Below are 13238 nucleotides of genomic sequence, written 5' to 3'. Positions count from 1 at the left end.
AGAAAAGCCATTGATGTAAATAAAGCATTAATAATTTCAAATCACATGGCTATATCTACTCATAATATAAATTCTTATCTAAATCAAAAGAACAACTCAACACAGGACCATACCCAGAGAAAAGAAAAATACCTTTATCTAAATATTATTTTAGCTGTACGCTGTTATAATCAATCCACAAATCTATCATATTCTATGGAACTCAGCAAGAACTATATACACCACCGATTTCTCAGAAATCGTTCTACTGAGATCAATAGGACTTACTCCCCAGAAAGTGTGCATAGAATTGCACCCTTAATACATCTATTCCTATGTGATATTTTATGGTACTTCTAAATGTGTTTCCAGTTTTGGACAAAGTGAAAGGATAATAAGCAAACAGTTTATAGATTATGGAAATTTGCAAGAAAAATATGCAACCATAATGCCATTTAATAACTTCATGAAATTTAACATGGGAGCAAGCTCTTTTAATTCAGAGGAACATATTTCTGAGTCAAGAGTGTTTGCAGAAATATTGGGTGAGCCAAGGTCTATGAATTGTTACTACAGGTCAGTGGCAATCCACTCAACCCACCATTACATTTAGAATTCAGGGAGGTTGCCCACTCCGTCCCACCCTTGTTCTGAGTCAATATACATAGAATTAGGATATACAAATGGTGAAGCAAAGTGTTATTCTCTCTGTAGCCTAAGGTTTATGCTTAAATCAGAATACTGATGGACACAACTTCACAGTGAAAGTCATTCCCGTATATCAATCCAGCGACCATTGCACATTCCAAACTTTACACTGACTTTGCATTTTTTCATGATTTGTTCATGATGCTTCCCATCTTCCCATACATTTTCAAGTGAAAATAAAGTTAGCAAACACTGTCACTGATAAGGATGATGATCGACATTTGTAACAAGCGGAAAAGAAAATCGTCTTCTAGGCGGGAGGCGGGTTTCATATTCGGACAGCCCCCTCCCTTCCCCTTATGCACAGGGTCTGCCGGCCAGCAAGTTATCTCCTTCAGAGGAAAGTACCGCCCATAGTTGCCTTCCCTCCGCACATTCGCTCCGACTATTGTGACGTCACTGCGTTCTAAAAAAGAACCGAGAAAACAATCGGCATTGAGAAAAATAGATGACACTCTGATCCTATTCAAAGTGGGAGATCTGGGCACCCCGGAATCAGATCCAACTACATAAACAAAGGCGAAGGACTACCGAGAGAACCCTGCTCAGCAAATATGGTGTCGCCGGTGACAGTGGTGAGTTCAGGAGAGACCTTTATAGTAACTGGAAGGAGAAACCAAATGTGAAATCAGGTGTAAAAACTGCAGTAATTAGTGCCTCAAGCAAGGAGTCTTGCAGATACATGAGTGACGACTAGATATCGCTTCAGGATTTTTATTTTGACAGATAACCGGAGCACATGATCTACGCCTGTCTCCATCATAGGTAGCTGGCTGCTAGAGCAGTTTTTTTCCTCCCCATCTGTAGTACTTCCACCTCCCCACTCCTCCTGCTTTTTCTCTTCTTCACTCTCTCTCCCCCACCCCAGTTTGCTGGGAGGAAAATGTGGAGTAGCTGTGTGATGGCGGTGACTGGAAAGGGGGAAGAGGCATCATGATCGGGTTGTTGCTTTACATGGCAAGGGGGGAGGAAGCCCTGTGAAAAGTCGATAGGGCATGTGGGCATGTGACTAGGAAGCGTGACTTTGTTGATTTCGCTCCTTGGGGCTTGCCGGCTGAGGCACACCATCTTCTAACCGATGGAGGGGGGGATGTGGCGGCAGGATGGGGGAAGGCAAAGGTTCTAGTTAATCCCCCTTTCCCCTTTACTCTAGTGTCTCCTCGCCCCCTTCCCCCCCGTACTCGCCTCGCTCCGGGGTTGCTCGAGAACAGCACAATGCTGCCGATCTGCCGGCCTGCGTGTGTTTGTGTGGCTCATATATGTGCAACGCATGTGCCATTTCCATTGCAGGTTTCTAATTCTCGCGTGGGGGTGCCCTCCTGCCGGACCGAGTAACGGCTGGGCAGAGAAATCACCAAGCTTTATTTTTGCCTCTCTTTTCTCCCCTGGCTAGCCCCGCCCCCACTGCAGCTTATAAACATCTTTGCAGGAATGCCTTTACTTAGGAAGATACATATAATAAAAATAGGAAATGTATGAAGAAGACTGACTCTTGAGGCAGTCATTTTTTCCGGGGCAGCTTAAAAAAGTAGATGAAAGCAGAAATTTCATCTGGAATGAAGTCGGCCATAAATATAATCAGAAAATATTGATATGTATTTTGTGTGATGTGTGGACAGAATTCCCAGAGGACAGAGACCTGTGTTGAAATCCATTGCCAGTGATGATGCTCACTGGATACTCCACAGAATTGTTGTGCGGTTAAAATGGGATAATCCTTCATAGGCTGCCCTGAGTATGCCCCATTTATCTATATGTTAATCCAGTTTGTCTATCCTAACCACAACACATGGAGAGAGGGGAGTTCCAGATGAAATTAAAACTGTATAGGTATTGTAGTGATTGCAGCAACTGGAAAATTGGATGTGTGGTGTAGTAGTTAGAGTGTTGGACTAGGAGCTTGGGAGACCAGAGTTCAATTCTGTACTCAGCCATGGGAGTTCACTGGGTTGATCTTGGTGCAGTCACTGTCATTCAGACTAACCTACCTCTAAGGGTTGCTGTGAGAATAAAATGGGAGGGAGAGAACCATGTCCACTACCTTGAGCTTCTTGGAGGAAAAGTGGGAAATAAATGTAATAATAAAGTAAATAAAATGGTGAATAACATCTTTTTCAAAGTTCTATAGCTCATCCTCTGGATCTTCTCTGGCTGTGGGCACACTAGTTGCTTCAAAAGCAGCCAGAATGGATTTTCTGGTTGTGTTTTGAAGCTATTCTGCTCTCTGCTGGCCACACCTCCCTTCCCTACCGCTGATTTCAGATCTACTAGGACTGCAAATAGCAAAGTGTTGGGCCAGTCACTGTCTCTGCCTGAGCCTGCAGCAAACAATGTGTCCAAGACCAGTGGTTTGGAGGTCAGCATGGAAATGCTCTCTGCACGTGAAAAGAGACTGTCTTTTTATTGCTTCAGATGCTCAAGGTCTGATCTTTGGCACAAAAAAACAGGTTGTGGGTCTGAGAGCTGCTGAATCTATCCCAGGCTTTTCAAAAGGAAGCATATTATTTATTTTGCCAAAGAAACTCATTGGTACTTATTTATTTATTTATTACATTTATATACTGCCCCACAGCCGAAGCTCTCTGGGCAGTTTACAGCAGGTTTACTTCTTTGGTTGTCAGTACTGGTAAGAGTACTGAAAGAAAAACAAGTTTTCAGATTATCTTGATTCATTTAATTTTACAGGAGGACAGAAGTGGTGGTTTTAGAATTTTGGAAGATTTTAAAAATTAGGAAAATGTTCTGACTGTTTGGATAGTCTGATGAAGAAGTAAGCTTTCTAAGCATGGTTTGGCGTTTCCTTCACTGAGATGCTTCAAGGAAAGCTTCAGAGGCATTTGCTAGGAATATTAAACACAATTATGAGATATGTCATTTTAAGGGCAGAGGAGGTTGGATTATGGTGGTGCCTAAATTCTACTACCATATGCCCTGAGAGATCTATTATACTTGTACATCAGTTATACAGTACTTTAATTTTCAAAGCATAACACAAACCTAGTATCTATTAGAAAAACCCTGTAAGGTAGATAAAATAGTATGAATTTTATTGCAGATGGGGGTTGAGTTTGAAAAACAGTGGAACATAGGAAGGTGTTTTATAGCCAGCTGATCTGTTTGTCCAACTTAAACTAGTAATGGCTGCAGTCACTCTACAGGCATTTATTTGTTTATAAGATTTCTTATTTGCTATTCACCATAAGGCAGAACTGCCAAGATAGCCTTTTCTGATTGATTCTCTACTCTGATCGACGATCTACTCTGATTGGCAGCAACCCTTTAGGGCAATGGTTCTCAAACATTTTTTCCCCATGGGGCACTTGAAAATTACTGAGGGGGGTCTTGGCAGACCACTTAATAAACTTTTGTCGTACAAATCAAAGCACATAACACATACTTTAATTTTAAAAAATCTTCAGCACTGGCATCATTGTTAAAACCAGTGCTGTATTATGAAAATAATGGGCTAGGCTGCTGATGGACCCCTTTAACATAATTTTTTGTGAGAAAAATAAGTAGACAGCAGCATCCATGCTGTAATTAAAATCAGGGAACCTAGGCCAGAGCAAGTTGTTAGTTGCAAGTTAATTTAATGCCCTTCATTCTGTTTCCGGACTAGAAGGAGATTATATGCTCTCTGTAAACTGGATACATGGTGATGCTTTTTAACGTGGCAATGAAGTGAAATGTAATTATTTTCTTGATTAAACGTATTAGTAAAATTTGGCCCATCTGAGTCCAAAAAGCCTTTCAGGCATACTTACCTATTACCAATCTTTTTCTATAACCAAGAGATTGTTCTAAGAAAATACTGTTTTGTGGCTTATTCTCTTCTGGTAAAGGAAAGGTACTGAGATAAATTATCTCTGTTTGAGCTTTCACCTGCACACTTGTCAGAAACAGCTTGAAAATTTTTGTTCTTTTCCTCTTGACCTTAAATACTAGGTTATAAAACTTTCTGTCTTCTGAACATGACTTCTGTAGGCTGGGGCTAGAGTTTTTTGCCGGTAGCATTTTGTGTCTTCCCTACATTTAGGTATCTATTACTGAGACCTGTTTTCTCTTCTGTTAGAACTCTTGCTCTGTAACCATTGACTATGATGGTATTGTTCTAACTACCTTTTAGGCTGCAAACACATTTACTAGCTAGGGAGCAAGCCTCACCAAACACAGTATGAATTATTTTTGAGTAAAACATACAGAGGATTGCACTGGGCATGTTCTGTTAAAACAGATTTGGCAATCATGAAGGCTTATTTAATAATTTATTCTTTTATTAGGTGTCTGAAAACTGTGTTCAATACTCCAGACATCTCTCAAGAAGTAAATAGTTAAAATGACATTTTTAAAGGATGCATAGGGAGTGATCTAGCCCAACCAAGGTATTGAGTCTAATGGGATTTTAATATGTTTAATTTTAGCATTAGATCATGTTGGAAATAAGATGAAATTATAGTTATTTATCATTGTGTGTCAATTTTTTAAATAAAAGGACAGACATTATACCATTTTATGAAGACAAATCACTGGAATGGAATTAAAAATCTGGTTCCATGTGGCACTTTATATAGTGCTGTATAGTGTTGCCCTGGGCTCCTTCTGGGAGGAAAGGCATGATATAAATCAAATAATAACAACAATAACATCAATAACAACAACAATAATAATATCCCCAACAATATAGAAACTCCTTCTGCCAATTTCAGCTGGTGCAACAGGTATGGCTGTTCCTGGATTGAGATCACTTACGTACCATAGTCCAGACATTGATAACCTCCAAACTGGATTACTACCATGTGTTCTATGTGGGGCTTTCCTTAAGGTTGGTCCAGAAATTGCAAGTACTGCAGAATGCTGCAGCAAGGCTTTTAAAGTGGATGCTGTACCTACAGCATGTAACATCTATGCTGAAATAACTCCACTAGCTGCTGATATTTACTGGGCCATGTTTTTAAGATCTTACTATTGGCATACAAAGCCCTGAACAACTTGGGACATTACCTTTAGGAGTGCATTGCCCGGTTACTTCAATCCTCTGGAGATATACTTTTTGTAGTATTGTATGCTCCCAAGGTTCATCTTATGCCCTTTAAGACTCTGGCCTTTAGTGTGTTGGCACCTGCCCTTTGGAATGCACTTCCAATGAACACCAGGCAGGCATCTACAGTCCTGGCATTTTGGCGCCTGCTTAAAACTCACCTATTCACCCAGGCTTTCCCTGAGGGGTGATCTAGGTCTGCTGATGTATTAATCCAATCCACTGATCTGTGATTTTTTTTTATGGATGTAATCTTATTGTTGATTTTATGATGTTCATGGTTTTGTTTCTTAATGTTGGCAGTATAGAAATGTTTGCAAAAATGAATGTAAAAACCTGGCAATACTTGCTTCAAACTAAAGGGATGGTAGCCCTGTAAAACCTTAATACTGCTTTGCCAGTCCACACTGGGCAGCGCAATTGTATTTTAAATTTCCACCAATGAGGTCTGGAAAAATGTATAAAGACACATGGAAAGCACTGGAATGTAATAGTTTGTCAGCAGTGGCATCTGGATTCTCCACACAAAAGAGAGTAAACAGATTGTTCATCCTGGGGAAAAGAGGTCATGTGGAAGCAATTTAGGACTCTGTCAGACAAAGGCAAGAGATTTGCACACCTACCACTTGTCCTGCTACACACTTAATTGAAACCTTTGATCTGTTGCAAGAATGTCAGAAAGTATTTAGCTGATCTCAGTTGACTTGACTTCGCCAAAGGAAGTAGGGTTGTGCACCCTACTCACACTGGGCTAAGAATGTGGCGAACTGGTCGCTTTGGCCCCCATAACATGCAGGAAGCCCCACTGGAGACTTCACGGGGACCGCCACTGCCCCGGGCGGCGTGGCTTGGATCTGGGCAATCAGTGCTTGAAGATTCTGATTGTCCGCTTGCAAGGCTTGAGTGGCTGTTAGAAGGGTCTGGTTCTCGGTTTGCAGGACTTGTGTAACTGCTCGGAGATTCTGAAGGTCGGCATAGAAGGTTTCCACGGTGACTGGGATTCCCCCAATGGCTCCGTTCGCATCCCTGTCATCCGCCATGGGAACAGGCACGAGGTGGGAGTGTGGCTGAATCAAACTGTCCTGTTCACAGCGGGATTCACGAGGCTGAGACGAGGGTGCAATCAATTCTTGTTTTATTAAAGTAATCGATACATCAAAGGCAGCGCGCCTCATAGGAAACCCTATGCTAACTCACTACAATTTCCTAACTACACTCTAGACATGCTCTGCAACGTGTGGAAGGAGTTGATTCAGCGCCCAATTCTGAACGCGGCAGACTTAAATAGGGAAGGTCTTCAAGCGTAACCTCTCACTCCTGCGCACACACGCCCTCTGCCCCGTCCGCTTCTCCAGATGTCGTGTGCACGGTGAAGGGCGGACATCCAAAGCCTCATCAGACAGAACAGGTTCCTTATCGGCAGGTTGGGGAGCAGTGGGCGGGAAAGCGTTGGGCGTCTCTAGGACTCTGCTTGTTGAAGGAGGAGTTACTGCTATCTCAGGAGCATCCCTTAACGGTCCTGGGGGTGTGCTTGGAGGCTGAGGGCTGTCTCCTCGGAGGGCAGGGCTATCCGTGGGAACTGATGGCAAGCTCGCTCTCCTCCTCAAGGTCGGGACTAGCCTCAACAACAACCGGAACGTCCATGCTTTCTAACTGCTGTGGCACCTGAAACATGCCTTCCCCCTCCCCGCTCCTCATGAGCGGGCCTGGGCTCAACAGCCACTCATTTGCTGCTGGGTTTGGACATCATGCGAAGCCAGACCAGGGTATGTTTCACAGCAGTGCAACAGAAGGAGGCAAAGAACAAAGCACTCACAATTTCAGTAGCATGCACCATCATGTTGAGCGCTCACATTTAACCATAGTTAATTTTAATGATGGTTTAATGTGAAGTGCAAATGAGGCCACTGAGTGACTAATATAAAATGAAACGAGAGAAGAGTGCTGATGTTGACATATCCTGCAAATATCAGGCATTGATTACTACACAGAGATTTCAAAGTCATCAGCAAGTCTTTATTGGTGCTGACAAATCCATTTCTGCTTTTGGTGACGTATACTGTTCGCTGTTTAGATGATTTCCCTTTTAATTACAAAAATGGAAGGAAAGTAGATTTCCTTTGAGAGACAGTTTTAAAAATGCTTTAGAACACGACTGGGAACAAGGTAGCCCAAAGGCCCCTCTGCTAGTAAGCAGAAAACAATGTACCACTACCCAAAGCACACTGAGACAGTGAGTTTCTCTGTAGTGCATATTTGAGGTACAATTCTATCCTTCCTCAGTAGCCACTGCCTTGATGTTTCATCACCAGCTGAATGGCACTGAAAAGGGATTAGCCTGCCTGCCTAACCACTGAAACATGCTGACAACCATTGTCCCTTCATGATGTCTTGCTGTCAGGCTTCGACTCATCATCACTAGGACAGACCTTTATTGCAAACTTGCATGAGTACAAAGAGAATATCAACGCTGCACTCTATGCCTGTCCTACAGTATGTTGACCCCAATGAACTAGCATTCCTACCAGTTATTCCATAGCTAAAGTTGGTGGAACTGTTGACACACAGGGTTGGCTGCTGGCTTCAGAGAAGAGATGTCTTCTTGCTTTATGATGTGCATCTTCCTCTTACAAAGGACACCACTTTCTCCCTGCCTCCTGTCAGCGCAAGGATTTCCATTTGTGCAACAGGACTTTCTCCCCCTCTCCTATCCCTGCACGCACCCCGCACCCTCCCCAAATCTGCTTCAAACAGTTGGGGGAACCAGGGCTGTGGAGTTGGTACGCCAAACCTTCGACTCCGACTCCTCTATTTTTCTACTGTCCGACTCTGACTGTGACTCCACCCAAAATTGCTTCTTGTCAATCAAAATTTATTTGGAAGTCGGAGTCGGTACATTTCTACTGACTCCGACTCCACCCAAAATTGCTCCTGACTTCGACTCCACCCAAAATTGCTTCCAACTCCACAACTCCAACTCCACAGCCCTGGGGGGAACTCCTAGAATCTATTTAGGGAGTACATGGGGGGAGAAGAGGGGAAAAACATTCTGTTGCACAAGGAGAAATCGTGCTGATGGAACAAGAGCCTTAGCACTGTGTTGGATTCCACCACTGGTTCTTTTCTTTTTCTTTTTTTAATTCCACTGAAGAATATGGGGAAATGTACATGGTGCCCGTATCTGAAGGACTTTGAATGAGAACATTGGCTCATCTAGGCCAAGAATGTTTCCTCCCATCTTCCAACCAGCAGCAGCTCTCTGTAGTCTCAGGCAGAAGTCTTCTCCAGCTTTGCTACCTGAAGCCCTTCAATTTGAACTTCCAAGGGTGGAGTCTGGGACCTTGTACATGCAAAGCATGTGCTGTGCCATTTTGCTGGCTGCAGGAGCGATCCAAAGCTCCGTGATGAGAAATTTTGCCATGGCTGCTTTCAGGACTGATGTAGGGAAATTTAACCCTTTTGTCCCCCAGGCTGCCAAGAGATCCACAGGAGTAGGGAAAGACAGGTACAGCAACTGCACAACAGGTTGGCAACATCATGTTGTTGCAGTATGTTTTCATTGCTGCTTTAATTGCTGTAGATGGTTTTATGGGGTTGTCTTGTTACTTGGTTCTTACTCTGTGACTCCTCTTGGGATCAGGAACTAAAGAAGGGCAGGATACAAATTAAAATAATAAATAAAATTAAAATAAGATATTAAAAGGCCTAGGAGGTAGGCATGACTATTGCCTTTTTGCCTGCCTTGCTTGCTTGCTTCAGGATACCTTACAGACTGATGGTGGTACATGACTGATGTTCTTTTCAAGAAGGAACACCTGTCGGATGAAGCAAACTTACCCAGCATTGAGATGAAAAAAGAAGATGTGCAACGCTCCTTTTCTTCACTCTTATGTCTTGAAATGTTACACTAGGATGATACTGGGACAGGGCCTTTTTTTGGTCATGTACAAGCATTTTCTCAGTAACAACCACTTTTTTTTAACCTCCCGCTTCTGATTCCCGATCTTCCCTTCCTCACAGGAGTTAAGCAATCAAGGAAGCACCCTTGGAACTTGTAAACCTTGAAGGGGAACGTCATTGCTATATTGTTGGGAGAGATGTAGCCTTCCAGCTGAAATATTCTCTGTGTTTTTGTTGTGCTTTTGTGAGCATGCAGAACAGAAGGGGGGAATAATATAGCAGAGGGCAGGGGGAGAGTGACTCGGATCCTCCTAGACTGAAAAACACAGTCAGATGAAGTACTCTGTAGACCTGTCTTTCTGCTTCCTGTATGTTGGAAGTAGCATTAAACTCTGACATTTTCTTGGAAGAATGCCTCAGAGCCTAAAGGAACTTTCTTGTTTGCTTCTTTATGAATGTGAAAAGGCAGAAGGAGGAATGTTTTACCTGGTTAGCTTTTCAAGAGACCTGTATTCTATTTTCTTGTCAGCTGTAGTTTCCCTTCTCAGTCTTCCTGGATACAACCTTTACCGAGTCCCTGTGGTCTCAGTTCTACATCTGGAACATGGAGTATTGGAGTGTGTCCATTCTGTTTGTTGCTTGCTATGAATGTGGGGCTTGAAGAAGGAACAGATACAGGCAAGGACATAGTTTGATGCCAAGACCCGAACTTGGCACGTAAAGAGGAGAGTGTCTGTGAGTGGTGCTTTTTCTCACCACTCAGGGTCCAACTAAACATTTGGGAAAAATGCAGGGTCACCACTGAAATGTTCCTCGTTATGTCTAGGACTTCCTCCCTGCCTGGGGTCTATAAAACCACTTTTCTGAGAATGTGAGACACATCACAACATCTGACTAGCTGCAGAAGTATCATTGGGGTATCTACAGTGCAGCCCTGCACAGGTTTTCTCTGAAGTAATTCCATGTGGTTTCTGTGAGGTGTACTCTTGGTAAGTGGATCTAGGATTGCGGCCCTAATCTCTTAAAGGGAAGATGTTGGAGATAAAATGGGGTAGGGGTAGCCAACATGGCATGCTCCAGATTAACTCCCATCAGGTTTAGCCAGCATGACCAATGGTCAGGGATGATGGGAGTTGTAGTCCAGCAATGTCTGGAGAGCACCACATTGGCCACTAATCTAAAATTAGAACCTGAAAAGCTCGCGATCACATGCTATCTGAGGACCTCAGGTAGATGGCCCTCTTTCCCGAGCATTCCGTTTCTGGACTCCTGCTTTAGTCGGACTCTCTCTGCAACGCATCGCATGAGCTATACTAAGCAAATGGTGAATCTGTCATCCAATACATCCCGTTGGCGACTGATTGTCTCCTTCCATTCCGTGAACATTGCCTCCCAGATTTATAACGCGAAGGAGAAGTTGAAGAATTCTGGCATATGGGTTCAACGTTATTTCATCAATGTTTCTGCCCCCTCGGCACTTCTCAATTCAGCCTCCTCCATCTATCGCAGATCTAATACTGTTCGATGGATGGAAAGGAAGAAGAACTAGGCGGATCCAGAGGATCGGACTCCAGCTGAACTTTCACTTATTACTGATGCCTCTACTTCAACTAATCTTGCAGAGAGCCGGACGGCCAGAAACTGTGATGTCAGTCCTCCTCTTAGTAACTTTGTGGACCAGTATAATGAGGAAGAGAAAATGATTATCAGCTCCTTCGACACGCTATCCCCCCAGGACCAAACTGATGTCCTGCTTAGTCTTGATCAGCTTAAGGTCCATCTGTTAAATATTTTCAAACAGGGGAGTGCACAGATGGTCTGTAGTACAGAAGAGGCTAATTCAGTCTCAAAGTCTCCACTGGACAGTGGCAGCCTTGTCCTTGGAGAGAGCATTGAACAGACTGGGAAATGCTCCCTCACCCCTTTTAACAGGGTAAACACCGTAAGGTCTGTAGAGGCTATCTCGACTGGGAAGGCTCTACTTTGCTCTGATATCCAAGATAATCTGATTAACCCTTCTTTTCCCAGCTGTTCATCTGCTGCACTTTCACCTTCAGCCCACTCCCTCATCAATGTTCCCATCTGACTTTCCCCATGCCTCTTCCCCGAATCACCCACAAATTTTCCTTTTACCCATCCTCCCCCATCTGGGGCCAGTCATGTTGACCTTAGGGATCAAATTACCTTTTTATCATGGAACATTGCTGGGTGGGCTGTAAAGCAGAAATCCCCAGATCTGGTCTCCTATCTCTCCAATTTTGACGTAATCCTTTTACAGGAAACCTGGTTTACGAACTCAATTTATCTCAATGGTTTTTTAACCATTGATTTACCAGCTGTACCCCCCTTGAGTAAGGGCAGACCTAAGGCTGGACTGGCCATTCTTCTTTCAACCTCTCTGTCTGTTAAATCAACAAAACTTCCACCATGCGGCTCATTGGCTTTGGCTGTTTTACTGGAACTTAGTGCTGTGTTTCTCCTATTGATTAATGTTTATATCCCTCCTTTTTCGGTTAGGGAGGATATTAAACAAGCATGGGAAGCTTTGGAGAGCTATATTCTAGACTTAGAATCCCTTTACCCCCGAGTCCCCCTGATTATTATGAGGGATTTTAATGCTAGGACTGGCCCTAATAACTCCGCTCTCTTTTCTTCCAATCTTTGGGACGCTACAGACCTTAACAATTTAATTTTCACTTACGAAATATCATCTAAAGATCAGAAGGTGAATTTTGGATGGCTCTGCCTGGCCCTTTTGGCGGGCTGCTATAATCTGACGATTCTGAATGGCTGCCATCTGATTGATAACCGAGTGGAATACACCTATCTTTTGGGTCGGAGCAGCAGTGTGGTAGATTATGTTCTGACTTCTCCCCAATTACTTAGGTGGATTTCTAATTTTACAGTGGGAAACAGATTGGATAGTGACCATCTCCCTCTAACCTTTACACTTTCAGTGTTTGAGAGTGGTCACTTGATGCCAACAAACATCTACCCATATAACTCTCTCTCCCCCCGATACAAAAGAATTAAATGGTCATCGGACATCTCGGATAAGATAGCCTCCATTTTAGCTTCCCCATTGGGTCAAGCCCTTAAAGGACGCATCCTAGATGTCCAAACCTGCTTTGAGGGCTATTCCACTCTGACTCTTGCTTTGGAGTCTTTCCTCAAACCTAATCCTCCCCACCATAAGACCCATACGCTTCACCATCATGCCCGCTGGTTTGATAATACCTGTGTGGAAGCGAAGAGAAATCTGAGAAGGATTTACTGTAATTATAGGACCAATAATCTTAACCAACTACCGCCGGAATATTATTCCGCAAAATGCTCCTATAAACTTCTCTTAGCCTCCAAAAAAAGGCAGGCCATACAAGAAGGTTGGAAGGCGCTAATTAACGCATCCACACGGAATGATTCCAAAATGTTCTGGGCTCTTGTAACATGCCCTGTCGTCCGCAAACCCCATTGCCTGTAATATCCCTTCCCATGTTTGGGAACATCATTTTTCGGCCCTCTTTAAGGAATCTCCTTCTCTTTCTTCAGTTTGGCCAGATACAATCGATTCTGTGGATCTTCCAACATGGCCGCCGGTCTCTCAAAGCGAGAT

General features: G+C 43.4%; 1 protein-coding gene across 3 annotated transcripts in view; it reads left to right on the top strand.

The window, feature by feature from the left end:
• Positions 1–1025: 1025 nt before the first annotated feature.
• The window catches only part of TMEM86A (transmembrane protein 86A), a 59847-nt gene continuing 47634 nt past the window's right edge, over positions 1026–13238 (top strand). For all 3 annotated transcript variants that reach the window (XR_009760599.1, XR_009760600.1, XM_061610200.1), the window contains exon 1: positions 1026–1262. Coding sequence is in view for 1 of the 3 variants with exons in the window: in XM_061610200.1 (XP_061466184.1) it covers positions 1242–1262 (21 nt within the window). In the remaining 2 variants the exon portion in view is untranslated. The remainder of the gene's footprint in view (positions 1263–13238) is intronic.

This window comes from Rhineura floridana, chromosome 2 (genome assembly GCF_030035675.1).
Source record: "Rhineura floridana isolate rRhiFlo1 chromosome 2, rRhiFlo1.hap2, whole genome shotgun sequence".
Lineage (NCBI taxonomy): Eukaryota > Metazoa > Chordata > Lepidosauria > Squamata > Rhineuridae > Rhineura > Rhineura floridana.
Note: the sequence above shows the minus strand (reverse complement) of the source record. Positions and strands in the feature narration are given on the sequence as shown.